Source organism: Mesoplodon bidens (assembly GCF_964165515.1).
Source record: "Mesoplodon bidens genome assembly, chromosome: 18".
NCBI lineage: Eukaryota > Metazoa > Chordata > Mammalia > Artiodactyla > Ziphiidae > Mesoplodon > Mesoplodon bidens.
In genome coordinates, this window is record NC_138175.1 from 43,294,889 (window position 1) to 43,311,907 (window position 17,019).

At 45.3% G+C, this 17,019-nt stretch overlaps 1 protein-coding gene across 1 annotated transcript in view; it reads left to right on the plus strand.

The window, feature by feature from the left end:
* Window positions 1–4,110, plus strand: part of WDR88 (WD repeat domain 88) — a gene marked incomplete at both ends in the record, with an annotated part of 41,968 nt that extends 37,858 nt beyond the window's left edge. Inside the window, 4 exons of the mRNA XM_081216018.1 lie at window positions 1,329–1,488; window positions 2,760–2,823; window positions 3,162–3,324; window positions 3,808–4,110. Of these exons, the coding sequence (XP_081072144.1) occupies window positions 1,329–1,488; window positions 2,760–2,823; window positions 3,162–3,324; window positions 3,808–4,110 (690 nt within the window). The remainder of the gene's footprint in view (window positions 1–1,328; window positions 1,489–2,759; window positions 2,824–3,161; window positions 3,325–3,807) is intronic.
* Window positions 4,111–17,019: the final 12,909 nt, after the last annotated feature.

Genomic DNA, 17,019 nt, shown 5'->3' on the forward strand with positions numbered 1-17,019 from the left:
TAGCCAGGGCTGGCCCTGGGCAGTGGAGGCCAGTCCCTGCTGGAGCCTCGCAGTGCAGGCACCTGGCTGCCACCTCAAGAGGCTGAGGAGTCCCTGCTGGGCCCTTGTGAATCCTGGAGCTCCCCAAGCCTGTCTCCACTCAGAAGGCCTGGCTGGGAGCCACTGCTTCTGGAGATGGCTAATTGGAGAATGGCACCGGGGGGCAGGGAGGTAAGGGGTGGGACCCAGGAGGAACCCCGTCTTTGTGGCCAGTTGGTCCTCATAGCCTTTGTGGCCATGTCGGCCCTTAGGCCCTGGAAGCTGACTGGGTACAGAGCAGTGCTTGTGTCCTCCACCTGCCACCTGGGGAGGGACCCAGGAGCTGCTTCCTCTGAGCCCTGCTGTTCTGGGCTTGGGTCGTGGGAAATGATGCTGTAGAATAAGGCAGGTAAGGGATTGAATTTCTTTCTTGCAAAAGAAAGAAACCTACCTGAAGCTGTGGCAAAGATGAGCTCGCTGCATTTGACTTGCTCTGATTCAATACGAGAAACTTCAGAGGCCACACTTCCCAGAAGACCTGCCCTGGGTGGGGTTGGCCCCATCTCTCCTGCAGGCTTTGGTGCCCTGGAGCAGGCAAGAGTGGCAAAGCACAGGGGATTGGAGAGCCTGGGCAGGGGCTTGCTGCCTGCCGGCTCGTCTCAGGGGGACCGTGCTCTGGTGGGATCCCTGAGAGACCTCTGCCCATGGCCTGAGAGCCCACCCCCTGGTGTTGCTCACTTGTTGGTGGGAAAATGTTGCAAGTGAGCTGTGCCGCTGTATCCACTGTCCTCTGGGTGCTTCGGCTCAAAGACAGAGGAGGATGCTCAGCACCATCATCATCTAGAAAAAAACTCCTGCTTTGTTCAGAAGTCTTGCCTACTTGATTCTCAAAAGTTAGGTGTCCCCAGGATGTCAGGGAGTTAGGATAGCCCCTCGGCCCTGTACTTTTGCTCTGCACAGAACAGAGGGTGAGGTTAGACACCCACCCCAAATCCTCAGCACTGTCAAGTGGCTCTCCACTCCTCCCGGCCACCCTGGGCTCCCGGCCACCCTGGGACCCCACAGCAGGGGACATGAGCTGGAAGCACCTGCATAGCTTTTGAGAGGGAAAAGAGCAGGAAGCCTGTGCTTTTCCCCTCTCAGTGGCCTGCAGTTTCTACCCTTGTACACTTAGAGCCCCAGAGAGGGGAGGCAGCTCTTGCTTTGGCCCGGCCCAAGGCAGCTGGATCAGGGGGGAGAATTCTAACTGCATGCTTTGATCTCCTCTGATCAGCACCTCCTTTCTACTCTTTTAAAATATTTCATGTCAGTGTGAAGAATGTGACAGGCCTTTCTCCATCTACGAAAGTGACATCTTTTCTGAAGCAGTCACCAAATGTGTGTTCTGCCGGATCGATGCAAAAGACTTGTCAACAGAGGCCTCACCATCACCAGAAGGGGAGGTCTCACTGTCAAGGGAGTGCAGCCTGGGTGAGGATGGCTGATGGCCACTGGAGCCTTTGGGTGATTGAGCACAGGCCACCTGTCATATAGGTTTCGGGGCTCTGCACAGGCCTTTCTCTGGGGCCCCTTCCCAGCGGGTGGGTCTGTCAGGCTGGGGCAGGGGCCACGCTCTGGCTGGGCTTCCACCACTGTGCCACCTCCTCAGCTCCACAGCCCCTTGGGGATCCCTCTGTCTTTAGTTTACATGCAGAATAAATATAGATTCTTTTGGAAAACAATTGTGCATGTGAATTCTAGAAACATTTTTGTTCTTTCTAAATTCTATGTCCTGGTGTCCATCCTGTCTCATTTTTGGAACACATTCTGGTCTCTGGATTTGCCCTGTAATGCAGCAGCAGCCTCTGAGGAAGTGTTTGTTGAATGAAGAGGAAGCTGTGTAGCTCCATCTGTGGAGGGGACTGTACCATGGCACTGTGGGTGCCGCCCTGGCTAATGCTCCCAGATGGTCACTGCTCAGAGCAGAGGAAGGTCTGGTTAGGCAAGTGGGTGGTGGGCATTTCCATCACAGAATACTTCTTGCTCTCCACCCCAGTTTCTTTACTTTCCAGAATGTCCATGCATGTGTACAGCCTCCTTCCTGCTTCCACGCGTACAGTGTAATCAATTACTTCACAAAGAGCAAGGTATCAGTTAAACGTGAAGGGCTCCCTTTTCCATTTGATATGGCTTACAGGATTTCCGTCAGATATCATTAGTATGCCCCTTGGTCCTTTTAAAAAAACTTAGTTGCAGGACTGATTTATTTAGTGTTAATTGATTGGCATCCCATAATTCTGCCCATGAGCACCATAACCTGGTAGTCATTGCTTGGGCAGGTCCTGTGCTTGGTGCTACCCTCCTTAGTCACAACCAGGATGACTGCCCAGCTTCAGCAGGCTGTTCAGTATTTATCCATTAATTTACATGAATGATGCATGAACATGGCAAAACTCCACTGCATCAGCCTCCCAGCAATTGGGCTCTTTTTGGAAGAGAAGTCTTATCCCTTCTCTGGCACATGAAGACATACATAGATGTATTCTTCCTCACTGCTGTGGAGGATGTCTGGCCTGCATCCACTGTCCCCAGGGATGGGCAGTTAGGTTGCGTCTCGTTTTTTGCTATTACAAACAATGCTGGAGTGAACCTTCTTGTGTACATACTTTTGCAGAGACCTACATTTCTGTGGATAAGGCTCTCCCACTGGAGAAATCGCTGGATCAATGGATTAGCGGTTTTGGTTTTGTTGCTGCTCAAAGGCACTCTAAAAAGTGTTGTGACAAAGTGGCTGATGTGTCTGAGTGAGGAGCCCCAGAGGGGCAGGTGAGACGCCTGAGTGGGGAGGGCTTTGCCTTCCTCTGGCAGCGGAAACCTCCCACGTATGGTGTTGATGCTCTAAGGCCAGCGGCCTGGGCCCCTTTAAGCTCTTGATCGTTCAGTGCCTGCTCAGGGTCTCCTCAGTGCCCCCGGACGCTCCCCGTGCTCAGGGTCCGCGGAAGAGGCCCAACTGAAGCTATGGGTCTGGTTTCCACCGGCGGGCGGATGAACCCCCAGAGCTGACGGCGCCGGAGACCCCGGTGGTCAGCGTGCGGCCGAGGAGGGCAACCGGCCTCCCAGGCTCAGGGCGCCAGTGTGATGGGTCCGACGCGTGGTCACTGCAGGACCACGGCCGGGTTGAGCCCTGATCCAACGCTGGGGAGCCGGCAGCCCGGCCGCGCTAGCGGGCCCTGGATCTCCGGACCGGGCCGGGGCTTGGCCTCGCCGGACAGCTTGCGTCAGTTCTGGAGGGCCGAAGACCAGATCTTGAGCGAGCATTCCCCAAAGGTGGGCCACCCTGGCTCCACGCCGGGGGCGGACGCTGCAACACTGGGAAGACTAGCCGGCCTGGGCCCGCCCACTGCTCACTGCCCGAGCTTCCGGCTTCCGAGTACAACTCTTCGGTCTAAGTCGCCTGTGACGAGGACCTTACACAGCGCATGCGTCAGCCACCGACAAAACTTGTGCGCGTGCACGCAGCCTATACAGTAAATGGTGATGAGGAACAGACTCTGGCGGTGGTTGTGCGGGCGGCGCCGTGGCTTAGTTGGTTAAAGCGCCTGTCTAGTAAACAGGAGATCCTGGGTTCGAATCCCAGCGGTGCCTCAACCGAGCGTCCCGGCTCTCTTTTTACCCACGTCCTCTTTTGCTCTGCGCCTCTATCCAGTTCCTCCTCGCTTTGAGGGTGTGAGGGGGAGCCTAAGAGCCAATTTAATTCCCCCCTGCCCGCGGCGGTGTGGGGCGCTGGCCCTCCTTGGAGTCAGCCCCTAGCGTTTCCTTGAGCTGCGGGGCATCCTTGACTCGGCCTCCGGAGAAGAGGGGACGTCCCCTGGAGGCGGCGCGGGACTCCCCGGGTGCCGTGGGAACACTCCTGGGGTTAGAGATGCCCCGCAGGGCGAGCAACCTGCCCAGGTTCCGCCGCCGCTGCGTTGGGAGGCCGAGCCCAGGCACTTCTCCGTCGATTTCTTCTGGAAGCGGCCGACTGGACCTGACACCTCTCACATAGGCTTGCTGACTTACTCCCCTCTCTCCAGCCACGCGATCCGGATCATCATTCCCCAGACTGAAGACTGAGGCTTGCAGAGGTCGTGAGGCCCAAAGTCACGGGCGCCTGGGAGAGCGGAGGATTGAACCCGGCCAGCGTGACCCTCAGGCTGATGAAAGAATGAAATTTCCAGGGAGGGAAGCTGGAAATTTGGGACTCCCTGTGCCAAATTTAGAGCCGGCTTCTCCAGAGGGCCCGGTGTGAGGCTGAACTCTAAGGCCCGGGGCTGCACAAGTAGACGGTTGTGGGTCCTGACCCAGAGAAATTGCATCGGAGTCTCTGGGGGTGCAGTGAGGCATTGGAATTAAAAGTTACCCAGGAATTCTCATGTCAAACGAAACAAAATTCAAGTCAGATGCAACAGGACAGTCCCAACGAGCTGCAGAAATTGCAGTTATGGTATCAGCCTGTGTTCCCAATAGTCAGACCACCTGCCCCAGAAGCAGCTCCTTTCTCTCCTTCTCACACGGGTCTGAGTTTATTCTGTGTGTGTGTGTGTGTGTGTGTGTGTGTGTGTGTTTCCTCCCTCTTCTTTGGGGGTCAGTTCTTGCCCTTTGCAGCTTGGTTGTTTTTGATTGGCGTCGCACAGGAAAACCTGTAGGGATATTTTGAAGCTTTGCATTTCTGTTGGGAGCATCCTCCTAATCCAATTGGAGATGAGTTTAGTGGAAATAAGCCTTGAGTCATTGTGGTGCTGGGTTTTTTTGGTTTTTTTTTTCTGGCTCATCTTTACTGCTAGCCTGAGGTATTCCAGGTCAGTTTTGAGCGTTTACCTATTAGGTGGCTAAGGGGAGATGTTGGTTGTGGGGGTGAGTCTGGGTCTTAGGGAGGGTCAGCTGGAGAAAAGCATTTGCGGGTCACCAGTCTTGCGTGCAGCAGTTAACTCTGAAGGTGTTGCAGGGGTGAGCACTCCTGGGCAGTGAGCAAGCCAGAGAAGACAATTAGGCCCAGGGTTGAGTCCACCCCTCCTTCTTTTCTTTAAAAATGCCATGCTATTCCTGCTTAGGGCCTTTTTGCTTGCTGTGCCCTGTGCTCGGAATGCTGTTCCCTGCACCTTTTGCAGAAATGGGTCTTTGTCATCTCCTGGCCTTTAGCAAGTGTATCACCTCTTTGGGAGGCCTCCCCTCACCATGCTCTGTCCAGGAGTCTCTGCCACCCCCCGGGCCAGCATCCAATACCTCATCCTGCTTATTTCCTTTACAGCCTTTTCACAGTCTGAAATCGTCTTGTCTATTGTCCATTTTCTCAAAGAGAATTAAGCTCCGAGAGATGGGGAGCCACATATGTCTATTTACCTAATGGTTATTGGAATATAATAGGCATTTGTGGACACATGACTTTTAAAAAATTGGTCACATTCTCTTGATTGGATTATGCATTTTGAGGGTTCTTTTTGACAGCTAGCCTGTCTTTTCAAATGCTGTAAGGCAGCAATTCACAAAACGTGGTTCATGGACCCCCAGGGGTCCCTAAGACTCTTTCAGGCAGTCAAATCTATTTTCAAAATTATACTGTTACATCGCTTATCACTGTGTTGACATTTGCGCTGATGTGCTACAGCAGTCTGCTGGCACCTGAGCAGGAATCAAGGCAGTGGCACCAGGGGGCCCTAGTTGTCATTATATTTATTCTTCACTACCACACTTCCATAGAAAAAAAAAATTTCCCTTAAGAATGTGCTTATGAAACAGTAAGCATTATTAATTTTATTAAATGTTAACACAAGTACTTTTAATATTTTGTGTGAGGAAGTGGGCAGTAGGCAGAAAGCACTTCTGCTGAGTACCGAGGTACAGTGGTTGTTCTGAGAAAAAGTACTTGTGTGATTGTCAGCTGACAAGACCATGTTTTTCGTGGAACACCATTTCTACTTGAGAAGATAACTGACAGCCAAACTATGCTTATTCAAACTTGGGTATTTAATAGACATTTTCTTGAAAATGAATAAAGTGAACCTATGACTTCAAAGAAAACAACGGACAGTATTTGTTGCCAACAATAACATCTGAATTTCCAAGTGAAAACTAAAATTTTAGAAAGGTTTTATACACCATCATGAGTTTGACAGTTTTCCAATATTTAAAATTTTTCTGATGAGATTTGTGGTTATATTAATGAATATATACTTTTGACATTGTATAATGAGATATGTCAGCATTTGGAAGATATGCGTAATTCAGTGAGCCAATATTTTCCAAATGACCGATGCATGATCCATTTAAAGAGGACAGTCTACCAGTGTATTTTAATGTAACAGAGTACGAAAAGTTCATTGGTATGGTTTCAGATTCCACACTACCATTTACTCAGTTTTGGTGTAGTATAAAAGAAGAATATCCACAATTTTCTGGAAAAGGCTATTAAAATACTCCTCCCTTTTCCGTCTATGGAAAGGACATATGAGGACATATTTTCTTCTACTTCAACCAAAATAACATATCACAACAGACTGAATACAGGAGTGAGTGGATATGACAATTTAGCTGCTTTCTGTTAAACCCAACATAAAAGAGATTTGCAAACTGTAAAACAGTGCCATCCTTCTCACTCAATTTTGTTTTATTTTGTAAATAGTTTCATAAAAAATGTTAGTTAAGGGGCTTCCCTGGTGGCACAGTGTTTGAGAGTCCACCTGCCGATGCAGGGGACACGGGTTCGTGCCCCGGTCCGCGAAGATCCCACATGCTGCGGAGCGGCTGGGCCCATGAGCCATGGCCGCTGAGCCTGCGTGTCCGGAGCCTGTGCTCCGCAACGGGAGAGGACGCAACAGTGAGAGGCCCGCGTAGCGCAAAAACAAAACAAAACAAAAAAAATGTTATTTAACACGTAATGGGCTTATTATTGTTATGTTAAAATGAATTAATACATATTTTAAATTTTTCTCAGTTTTAATTTCTAATATCTCAAATATTGCTAGATATTCCAAATAAACAAAAACTTATTTGGGATCCTCAATAATTTTTAAGAGTACAAAGAGATCTCAAGATAAACAACTGAGAACCACTGTTTTAATGCAAAAGCTTTTGGAGCCTTGAAAGGTTTTAAGAGAGGCAGAATAAGTGAGAGTGCTGGGGTGTGTGTGAGGGGTTGCAAGCATTCCCCTCAACCCACTGAATCCACTTCTTTGAATTATGGTGACTGTGGATTGGAATGTGGTGGTAGCACCATTTTCACTGATTGATGACTCCTTTGATAGTGTTGAGTGAATTATCTTGATTAGATGACAAAACTATGATTTAAATAAAGTTTTGAAATCATACCAATACATCCTCCTGATGAAAGTTCAAATAAGAAACGTATAGACCAAAATAGGTGAGAAGCAATATAGTGTTATAGTTAACACAGACTCTAGAACCAGGCTGCTTTGCCATGTACTAGCTGTTAGCTGTGTGTATTTGTTACCAGTGATAAACTCTGGGCACATTTCTTATCTTCTCTGTGACTCAGTTTCTGCACATGTAAAATGGAAAGTATAATAATAATTACCTCATTTGGTTGTCCTAAGGACTAAATGAGTTATTTTCATAACTTATTTTCATGACCTTAGTTCACATAGAGAAAGTGCTTCATAAGGGTTTAATGTTAGGTCTTCAACTGATTGGATGAGGCCCACCCATATTAGGGAGTAATATGCTTTACTCAGTTGATATGCTTTACTCAGTATTTACCCAGTAATTAACTTACTCAGTAATTACTCAGTAATATGCTTTACTCAGTCTACCAATTTGAATGTTAATTTCAGCCAGAAACACCCTCACAGACACACCCAGAATAATGTTTGATCAAACATCTAGCCACCCTGGGGACCCAGTCAAGTTGACACATAAAATTATCCCCCCTAAAAAACCCATATCCCTTAATTATGAGCGTTCTAATTTCTCCACAGCCTTGACAACACTTATTTTTACCTTTTTATGGCCATCCTAGTAGGTTTGAAGTGGTATCTCACTGTGATTTTGATTTGCATTTTTCTAATGACTAATAATGTTGAGCATCTTTTCATGTGCTTGTTGGTCATTTGTATATCTTCTTTGGAGAAATGTCTATTCAGATCCTTTGCCCATTAAAGGATTAATGGGTTATTTGTCTTTCTATTATTGCACTGTAATTATTCTTTATATACTCTAGATACAAGTCCGTTATCAGATATATGATTTACAAGTATTTCGACCCATTCTGTGAGTTTTCACTTTCTTCATACTGTCATTTGAAGTTCAAAAATTTGTAATTTTGATCAAGTCTAATTTATGGTTTTTTTCCTTTTTTGCTTATGCTTTTGGTGTCTAAGATTGCATTGCTAAATCCAAGGTCATAAAATTTTAAATTACGTTTTTTTCTAAGGGTTTTAAATTTTTTGCTTTTACATTTGGGTCTCTGATTCATTTTGAGTTAATTTTGTATATCATGTGAAGTAAGGGTCTAACTTCATTATTTTGCATGTGGATATCCTGTTGTCTCAGCACCATTTATTGAAAATCAATTGACTTATAAATATGAGTGCTTATTTCTGGATTCTCAGTCCTATTCCATTGATCTATATGTCTGTCCTTTGTGAGTATCACACTGTTTTGATAACTGCAGCTTCGTAGTAAGTTTTGAAATTGGGAAGTTTGAGTCCTCCAACTTAATTCTTCTTCAAGATAGTTTTGGTTACTCTGGGTTGCTTGAATTTACATATGTATTTTAGAATGTTTGTCAATTTCTGCAAAGAAGCCAGCTGGGATTTTGATAGGGATTACTTTGGATTTATAGATCATTTTGCGGAGTATTGCCACCTTAACAATAGTAAGTCTTCCAATCCATGAATATGTCATGTCTTTCCCTTTATTCAGGTCTTCTTTAATTTCTTTCAGCAATTTTTTTTCTTTTTAGTTTTCAGAGTATACATTTTGCACTTCTTCTGTTAAATTTATTCCCAAGTATTTTCTTCTTTTTGATGTTATTGTAAATGGAATTGTTTTCTTAATTGCTTTTTCATATTGTTCATTGCAAATGTATAGAAATACAATTGGTTTTGTATCTTAATCTTATATCCTGAAACCTTGCTGAACTTGTTTATTAGTTCTAATACTTTTTTAGTGAGTTCCTTAGGACTTTTTATATACAAATCATGTATTCTGTGAATAGTTTTACTTCATTTTTCCATTCTGGATGTCTTTTATTTCATTTTTGTGTCTATTGCTTTGGCTAGATCCTCCAGTACAGTTTTTTTTTTTTAATTATTTTATTTATTTATTTATTTTTGGCTATTTTGGGTCTTTGTTGCTGCATGTGGGCTTTCTCTAGTTGTGGCGAAGGGGGACTACTCTTCGTTGTGGTTCGTGGGCTTCTCATTGTGGTGGCTTCTCTTGTCGGGGAGCATGAGCTCTAGGTGCATGGGATTCAGTAGTTGTGGCTTGCGGGCTCCAGAGCACAGGCTCAGTAGTCGTGGTGCAAGGGCTTATTTGCTCTGTGGCATGTGGGATCTTCCCAGACCAGGGCTCAGAACCCATGTCCCCTGCATTGGCAGGCAGATTCTTAACCACTGCACCACCAGGGAAGTCTCTCCAGTACAATAGTGAATAGAAGTGGTGAGAGCACACATCCTTGTCTTTTTCTCATCTTAGGGGCAAAGCATCCAATCTTTCACCATTAAGTATGAGGTTAGCTGTGGATTTTTCATAGATGCCTTTTATGAGGCTGAAGAAGTTCTCTTCTATTACTAGTTTGTTGAGTGTATTTATCATGAAATGGTGTTGGATTTTGTCAAATGCTTTTTCTGCATCTGTTGAGATAATTATGTGGTTTTTGTTTTTATTCTATTGATATGATATATTACATTAATTCATTTTCAGATGTTAAACCAACCTTGCATTCCTAGGATAAATCTCATGTACATGTGTTTTTAACATAAATGATCAACAAATTCATCTTGCAAGTCTTTCCAGGTGCATGCCCCTAAATTCTTTATATTCTCTTGTGTTCCTGGCTTGGCTGTGGCTGTTGCATGAATCAAAGGACCCCTCCCTTGTTGGTGGGCATTGTGGTGGTATGGGGTTTTCTCTGAATCTCACCACCATGGACAAATCTGGGATGTCACTCCCCTCACACCCAGGTTTCTTTGCGCACATGAGTTTTTCTAAGACAAAGTTGAGAAAGGATTGCTGATGGTAGTGTGGATAGGCCACACGTTTTTCCCCTCTTCCAGCTGTTCTGGAAAACCTACTCCTCCATACCTGCCAGCCCTGGAGCCTGCCAATATCAGGGATAGTTTTGTAAAATGCCATCTCGTTGTTTTAACCCATATTTCCCATGCTTACAGGTGGAGTTGGGCATTCTTCTATGTTTATTGGCCATTTGCATTCCTTCTGTGAATTGCCTGTTCATGTCCTTTCAGTATTACAGTTGTGTTGTTTGCTTTTCTTATTTGATTTGCAGGTGGAATTTACATTAGATAAGAATCCCTTGCCTTTTGTAGATGCAATCAATATTTATCTGTCAGTCTGTCATTTGCCTTTGAACTTTATTACAGAGTCTTTTGTCTTTTCATTTACTTATGTCCTCTTTCAAGTCCTTTGGTCAGTTTACACTGTTCCTAATCTAGGTCTTGTATTATTTCTTGCTGGGTTTATTTCTAGGTATGGTGAGTAGGATAATTTTCCTATTATTTTAAAATTCCTGTACTCCTGCTGTGTAGGAATGCCCTTGATATTTGGATGTGACTTTTTACAGTCTTTTTTTTTTAATTAATTAATTAATTAATTTATTTATTTATTTATTTATTTTTGGCTGCGTTGGGTCTTCATTGCTGCACGTGGGCTTTCTCTAGTTGCGGCAACCGGGGCTACTCTTCATTGCGGTGCACAGGCTTCTCATTGCAGTGGCTTCTCTTTGTTGCAGAGCACAGGCTCTAGGCGAGCGGGCTTCAGTAGTTGTGGCACGCGGGCTTCAGTAGTTGTGGCTCTCAGGCTTTACAGCGCAGGCTCAGTAGTTGTGGCGCACGGGCTTATTTGCTCCATGGCATGTGGGATCTTCCTGGACCAGGGCTTGAACCCGTGTGCCCTGCATTGGCAGGCGGATTCTTAAGCACTGCACCACAGGGAAACCACTGGATGTGGCTTTTTAAGGCAGCCCTCTTGCCTGACTCTCTTACAGTTTGCTTATAGTCCCTTCAATATTTTGTTAGATTTTTGGGCAGATTCTGGGTTGTGCAAATAGGGATAATGAATGATAAATTTAATCTTAAGGGGAAAAAAAAGATAACTTACAAACCAAAAAGAGATATCTGTAATACATATGAGTAACAAAATAATTTTTGGCAGAGGAAGGGCCCAGTGGGGTTAGCAGAACAGTAGAAATTATGTCATCTTATCAGAATTTGAAAAGCCAGGTTATCAACCATCCAAGTATTTATCCAAGAAAAATTAGTATTTAGCAAGAGAAATTAAAACAATATCCATAAGAAGACTTGCACACAAATGTTCACAGGTGCTCTAAGTACAATAGCAAAAACTGGGACCAGCCCAGCTGTCTGTCACAGGAGATAAACTGCGGCATATCCAGGCCACGGACTTCTACAGAGTAACCAAAAGGAATGGACTTCTGATACTTACATCCATGTGTATGAAATCTCACATTGGGCAGAGTAAAACAGTACAGAATTTATGATTCTATTTACATAAAACTTGAGAAAGTGCCAATTAATCATAGGGACAGTAGATTAATGGTTGCCTATATGGTGGAGGGATTGAGAAGGGGCACCAAAAACTTTTTGGGGTGATGGCAGTGCTCTTTATCTTGGTAGGGGTATGTAGTTATCAAAACATTTATTTATTTATTGTGGCAGTCTTTGAAAAAATTTTATTGAAGTATAGTTGATTCACAATGTTGTGTTTAATTTCTGTTATACAGCAAAGTGACTCTGTTATACATATATATATTGTTTTTTTTTTTTTTTTTTTTTTGCGGTACGCGGGCCTCTCACTGTTGTGGCTTCTCCTGTTGTGGAGCACAGGCTCCGGACGCGCAGGCTCAGCGGCCATGGCTCACGGGCCCAGCCGCTCCGCGGCATGTGGGATCCTCCCGGACCGGGGCACGAACCCGTGTCCCCTGCATCGGCAGGCGAACTCTCAACCACTGCACCACCAGGGAAGCCCCATATATATATATTCTTTTTCATTATGGTTTATCACAGGATATTGAATAGTTCTCTGTGCTATACAGTAGGACCTTGTTGTTTATCCATCCTGTGTATAATAGTTTGCATCTGCTAATCCTAAACTCCCAATCCTTCCCTCCCCCAGGCAACCGCAAGTCTGTTCTCTATGTCTGAGAGTCTGTTTTGTTTCACAGGTATGTTCATTTGTGTTGTATTTTAGATTCCACATATAAGTGATATCATATGGTATTTGTCTTTTCTTTCTGATTTACTTTGCTTAGTATCTCTAGGTCCATCCATGTTGCTGCAATGGCATTATTTCATTCTTTTTAATGGCTGAGTACATTCCATGGTATGTGTATATGTATGTATGTATATATATATATATACATATATATATATATATATATATACCGCATCTTCTTTATCCATTCATCTGTTGATGAACATTTAGGTTGCTTCCATGTGTTGGCTAATGTAATTAGTGCTGCTATGAACACAGGAGTACATGTATCTTTTTGAATTATAGTTTTGTCTGGGTATACGCAGGAGTGGGATTGCTGGATCCTATGGCAACTCGAGTTTTTTGAGGAATTTCCATACTGTTCTCCATAGTGGCTGCACTAACTTACATTCCCACCAAGAGTGTAAGAGGGTTCCCTTTTCTGGGTGTGGCAAGTTTTGAGGGTTACCTCTAGGGAGTCAAGAAGTAAAGCCTGGTGCTTAGTAAGGCGGCCCTCAGTTAGCCAGTGGTGGCCTTTGATCTCTAGGATACCTTGGAACTTGATGGGGGGAGGGTGTCTGGACTTCCAGTGACTGTCCAGAGGTAAGCTTGTTAGGTTCTTCCACTAATAAAGTGGTGGCAGCTACTGCCCAAAGGCAGCCAGGCCAACCTCAGGCCACAGAATCTAGTTGTTTGGAAAAATAACATAACTTCTGTATTAGGACTCCCAGAGCTGTCCCCTGCTTTTCAGCCATGTACAAAATGAATGGCTTTTTAAAATCGGGGAGACCCAGAGCAGGAGCATTAGCGAGGGCCTGTTTGATACTATTAAAAGCCTTTTCCTGTTCCCCAGTCCAAAGTAATGGTTCTGTATCTGGGCTTTTAGTGGTTTCGTATAGGGGCTTAGCCATTGGCCCAAATCCTGGGATCTAGATTCTGCAAAGCCCTGCCATGTCTAAAAAGGTATGGAGATGTTTCTTTGTCTTTGGGACCCTGAGACCTAATATAGTTTGTTTTCTATCTTGAGACAGCTGTCTTCTTCCAGAGTTTATAACGTAACCCAGATATTTAACTTGTTGCTTTGAGATTTGTGCCTTTTTCTGGGAGACCCTGTAACCCTGGGCCCCAAGGAAATTAAGAACTTCAGTGATGTTCTCATCTGAGGCTTCCATGGTAGGGCTACATATTAATATATCATCCACATACTGTAGAATAGCCCTTTCTTTTAGGCATATTTCCCTTAGTTCCTTTCCTAGGGCCTGGTTGAACAAATGTGGGTTGTCCCAAAACCCCTGTGGTAGTACGGTCCAGATGTATTCTTTCATCTGGCCCGAGTGGGAATTAGTCCACTTGAAGGCAAACAGATATCGTGAGAGGGGGTGAACTGGGATGTAAAAGAAGGTTTCCTGGAGGTCCAGCACAGCAAACCATTTAACATTTTCAGGGACTTGGGCTAGTACGTTATAAGGATTGGCCACAAGGGGGTGAATAGGGACCACGACATCTTTTACTGCTCAGGTCTTGCACCATCCTGTATCACACATTTGGCTTAACTGGCAGAATAGGGGTATTGCATTGAGACTGACAGGGCACCAAGAGGCTATGTCTTAACTATTTATGAGGGATTGTAACCCCCTTTTTCCTCTAACCTTATGAGGTATTGTCTCTTGTTAGAGTAAGTGGCTTCTGGCTTAAGGCTAATTTCCGCAGTTTGGGCATTTATGGCCCTCCCAGGGACTCCTTTGTCCCAAACTGTAGTTATTCTACTGCTTGTAGAATATGGCTGGGAATAGGCCCTTCCTCTTCATGTTGATCTGCCTTAGCCGGGATGAAGATAAGGGGCTGCTCGGGGCCTTCTAACCATAATATGGCCTTGAGGGAGCCCAGAAGATCTCTCCCCAGTAGTGGGGTAGGACACTCAGGCCCAACTAAAAAGCCATGTGATATCAAATGCTGCTCAAATTGGCAAGTGAGAGGCCGAGTAAAGAACCAGGTGAGAGGCTTTCCATCGACACCCATCACTGTGCAGCTTTTAGAGGAAAGAGGCCCAGCGTGAGAAATCAGGACAGAGTAAATGGCTCCTGTATCAATTTAAAAAATTGATCTGCCTACCTGCTACATCAAGGACCACTGGGGCTCCTCGATGGAGATAGACATCTCATGGGAGGAGCTTCCAGAATCCCTGGGCTGCCTCAGTCTTCCAGCATGGCCATCTCAAGAGCAGGAGCCCCCGCTTCCCCTTGGGGACCGAGGGCATTCCCATCTCCAGTGACCGGTCTGTTTGCAGACTGGGCTTGGCCCAGGGGTCTCCTTCTGGTACTCATGGGCCCAATGGCCGGTTGACTTGCATTTGAAGCATTCCCCCTTGCTGGTCTCATCTCCGGACTGATGAGAGGTTGAACCTTCTTTCACCCTTTGGGTTGCTCTGAGGTTGCAAGGCATGGCTGACAGCAATGGCTATCAGTTTAGCTTGAACCTTGGCCTTCCTTTTTTCATGTTGACTTCTTTCCTCCTCCTCAGTTTATTGTGATGATTAGATATCCCAAAGGCTACCTCTAGGAGTTGTGACATAGGGGTTTGAGGGCCTAATTGTAACTTTTGGAGTTTTTGCTTAATATCAGGGGCAGACTGACTGGTAAAGTGTTGGCCCAGCAGGGATTGACCCTTGGGAGTGGAGAGGTCTCTGTTAGTAGATTTTCTAACAACCTTCCACAAGCTGTCCCTGAAAGAGAATGGGTTTTTTCTTTCTCATGGGTAACTTCCTTGACCTTTTCATGGTTGACTGGCTTCCAAATGCACTTTCTCATTCCTTCTAATAGGCACTGAACCTTGTAATTCCTGGCCCTTTTCCCCCCAGGGGATTATAATCCCAAGTGGGCTCCTGATTTAGGACTGTGTCCCCACCCACATCATAAATGTTGGATTGGTCCCTGGTGAGCTGGTCAGCGTGTCCCTGCCAGAATTCCTGGGCTGCCTCAGAAAAAGAGAATCTTTTGCTTCTCCTTATAGGTACAGCAGGTAGAAGAGACAATTTGGATGTCCCTCCAAGTTAAATCAAGGGCCAGGGTTAGAGCTTGAAATCCTTCGTGAATCTAATCCCAGAGGTGTTTCTTCTGACTTAGAAGGGGATGCTCCCGTGTTGAGCAAACTTGAATCCAGGGATCTGAGTCAGGGCACCAAGGGCCCTAGACTGATGAGGATTTACGTTAAGGTCTCCAGCCAGGTCACTGCCAGTCTTGTAGGGAGAAGTAGGTCTAGACTTCCCAGGGGAACTGGGGGGAGGGGAGGCAGAAATGTGTAGAATGCTGAGGACCCAGGTGGGGCTCAGGTGGAGTCTGAACCCGGGGGCTAGGTCGGCTGGTGGGTTCGGGCCACCTCCCCAGCCCCCTGTGGGCCCAATTCCTCCTTTGACCGTGGCGCACGGAACCACCAAGAATGAACTCTCCCACCTCGTACTTGATCCCGAAAGACTCAAAACTCATTTAATTGTACACTTAAGATGTAAGTATTTTACTGCATGAGAGTTAATCTCAATTAAAATATTAAAATAATCAAAGTCGTGTTAGCAGCAATCTGGATATTTACCCCAGTCTGCCCCACCAGCTCCATGCAGATTTCTCTTCCTGCCTATATTGCCTGTGTCCTCATGGCGGGCCAGGCCTCCATTTGGGGGCTGTGTTTTCACCTCCTATTTCTACCTCCTGTGTAATTCTAGCTTAAGGGGCTCCAGATAGGGGTTCATCTGGGCCAGGAGGACAGAGATGTGCACACCCCATTATCTGCTTCCTGGGAAGGCTTTCACATTTAATGAGCATCTGGAGGCCTCAGCCTTGGGGATGAACCCGCTGACAGCCTCTGGGGAAGAAGCCTGACTGTCAGGGAAGGGCCCAGGGTTGGGTCTCCACTGTGCTGGGTTCTCAGCTGGGGGAGACAAAATCAGTCATGAATTTCTCTTACCCCAGCTCTGCTCAGTCATGTGGTTATTTTTATCAATCAAACTGTACTGTTGAATGTATTTGTACAAATTATAAGATTTTATTATTTAACTTAATAGGTAACTAATATAGAAACAGAAGAAAACATTTCACACTGCGTTATATTTCTTATAATTAATTAGATTATATTTTAATACAAAACCGCATCAAAATTTCACTTAAACTCAGCAAACATGAAGTATCTACTAGGCGTAGAATGATTTATTTACTCTGTGCTCTGGGAGCTGTAACATGACGTTAGAAGGTCTGGGTTGGGGGCTAATTCAGGCTGGAGGGGCATTAAGCTGGGGAGCAAAGGGCAGGTGTAAGAATTAGTGTGGACTGGTTTCCAGCCTTGATGTTTTTGTTCCTCACCGGTCTGTGCCCCTGAGATACTCCATCACTTTCCTCTGAACAGAGAGTGGCTTCTTAGAAGGCTGTTGCAGTCAGTTATTTATTTTGTTTTATTTATTTTATTTTATTTTTAATTAAGTATAGTTGATTTACAATGTTGTGTTAATTTCTGCTGTATAGCAAAGTGATTCCATTATACATGTATATGCATTCTTGGCTTTATATGCTTTTCCATTATGGTTTATTACAG